This window comes from Tupaia chinensis, unplaced genomic scaffold (assembly GCF_000334495.1).
Source record: "Tupaia chinensis unplaced genomic scaffold, TupChi_1.0 Scaffold000201_2, whole genome shotgun sequence".
Lineage (NCBI taxonomy): Eukaryota > Metazoa > Chordata > Mammalia > Scandentia > Tupaiidae > Tupaia > Tupaia belangeri.
The window spans coordinates 479,209-481,044 of NW_006159677.1; the positions used below are offsets into that span (position 1 = coordinate 479,209).

Consider the following 1,836-nt stretch of genomic DNA (forward strand, 5'->3'; position numbering starts at 1 on the left):
GCACCGCTGGCCGCCGCGGCTGGAAAGGGCCCCTTTTCGGGACTTATTTGGAGAAAGCGCCGGGAGGCGCCGCCTCCTCCTCCTCCAGCTGCTGTTCCTCGGGCGCTTCCCGCCCGCCGGGAGCCCGGCCCCGGGGCTCCTGCCTGGCCCTGGCCCTGGCCCGGGCGCCCCCCAGAGCTGCGCACGTACGTCGGAGGCTTTCTTCTCCGTCAGCTCCAGCTTCTCCTGCGCGTCCTTCAGGTCCTCGGAGTACTTGTCCAGCTCGTCCTCTGTCCCTTTCAGCTTCTTCTGGAGGTGTGTCAGTTCCTCCTCCACCTGGGGACACATGAGGGGGGACGCGTCAAGCCTGGGGGGCCACGTCCCCGCAGTGCAGGGGTGTCCCCCATCTTGGTTGTCGCTCTGGGCCTCAGTTTCCAAATCTGCAAAATAGGAATAGCGATAATGTCCCCCAACGCAATGCTCCCTGCTAATAGGATATTTTTTTCTTAAGAATTATTTTATTGGGACCAGCGGGTGGCGTGGTGGTCAAGGTGCTGGACACTCCCACTTGGCCAACCAGGGTTCGAGTCCTGGACCTGGTGGCTTGCTTTCTCACTTGCTCTCTCTCTCACTCTCACCCTCTGTCTCTCTCTGGTCGAATTTAAAAAATCAATGAATGAATAAATAAATAATAAAATAAATAGGGTTTTTTTTTGGGGGGAGAGGTTTTCGCTATAGGGCACGTACGCTCGCCAGACAGACAGAGAGAGACAGAGAGACAGAAAGCGAGAAATCACCCCCCCATGGGGGATGGTCACGCCACAATCCCTTCTCCATTCTCCTCTCGGGATCTTGGGCACACACACACACACACACACACACGTGCCCGGCGTGAGTTTAAGCCACCAGGTCCGGGACTCGAACCGCAGTCGACTATGTGGGAGTCCAGCGACATAGCCATTACACTAACTGCTGGTTCCCAGTTATTTTTTTTTTAATTTTATTTAACTTTATGTACTGATTTATTTAAATTTGACCCGAGAGGGACACAGAGAGAGAGAGAGAGAGAGAGAGAGAGAGTGAGAAAGCAAGCTGCCAGGTCCAGGACTCGAACTACGTTTGGCCATGTGAGACTCCAGCATCCTTAACCATCACGCCACTTGCCAGCCCCACTAATAAGGATTTGCCAGCCTTCCCTTGTCCTGGGGACCAACTGTTTTTATCTTTTTTTTTTTTTTTGGAGAGGTTTTTGCTATAGGGCGTATGCACTCGCCAGACAGACAGAGAGAGACAGAGAGACAGAAGGTGAGAAATTACCCCCCAGGGGGGATGGCCAGGCCACAATCCCCTCTCCATCCTCCTCTCGGGATCTTGGACACGCATGCGCATGCGCCCGGCATGAGTTTAAGCCGCTGGGTCCAGGACTTGAACCGCGGTCGACTACATGGAAGTCCAGTGACATAGCCATTATGCCAACTGCTGGTTCCCTGTTCTTATCCTTATTGGGATCCTGAATGTTCCCAAGGATTCAATGACTTCAATTTTGGGACATTGAAGCCCTCACGCATTTTGCAGAAACGCAGTCAGTCTTGCAGTTTTGCATTCCGGTTTCAGGAGATCACACTGGGTTAAGTGGGAAAAGGAGTCTCTAGGGTCCAAGGTGGTGTGATGGTTAGGGGCACTGGACTCCCACATGGCCCACTGCTGTTCCAGTCTTGGATGGCGGCTTCCTTCCTCACCACCCACCCTGGCTCTCACACTCTGTCCCTTGCTTTTTATTAAAAATAAGTAGGACCAGCAGTTGGTCAAATGGCTATGTCGCTGGACTCCCATGTAGTCAACCGAGGTGAGAGTACG

The 1,836-nt window shown here is 53.5% G+C and overlaps 1 protein-coding gene across 2 annotated transcripts in view; it reads right to left on the reverse strand.

Annotated features, from left to right (window-relative positions):
- The window catches only part of TPM4 (tropomyosin 4), a 35,153-nt gene that overhangs the window by 24,867 nt on the left and 8,450 nt on the right, over positions 1 to 1,836 (reverse strand). For both annotated transcript variants that reach the window (XM_006147199.3, XM_006147200.3), the window contains exon 2: positions 190 to 315. In XM_006147199.3, the coding sequence (XP_006147261.1) occupies positions 190 to 315 (126 nt within the window). The remainder of the gene's footprint in view (positions 1 to 189; positions 316 to 1,836) is intronic.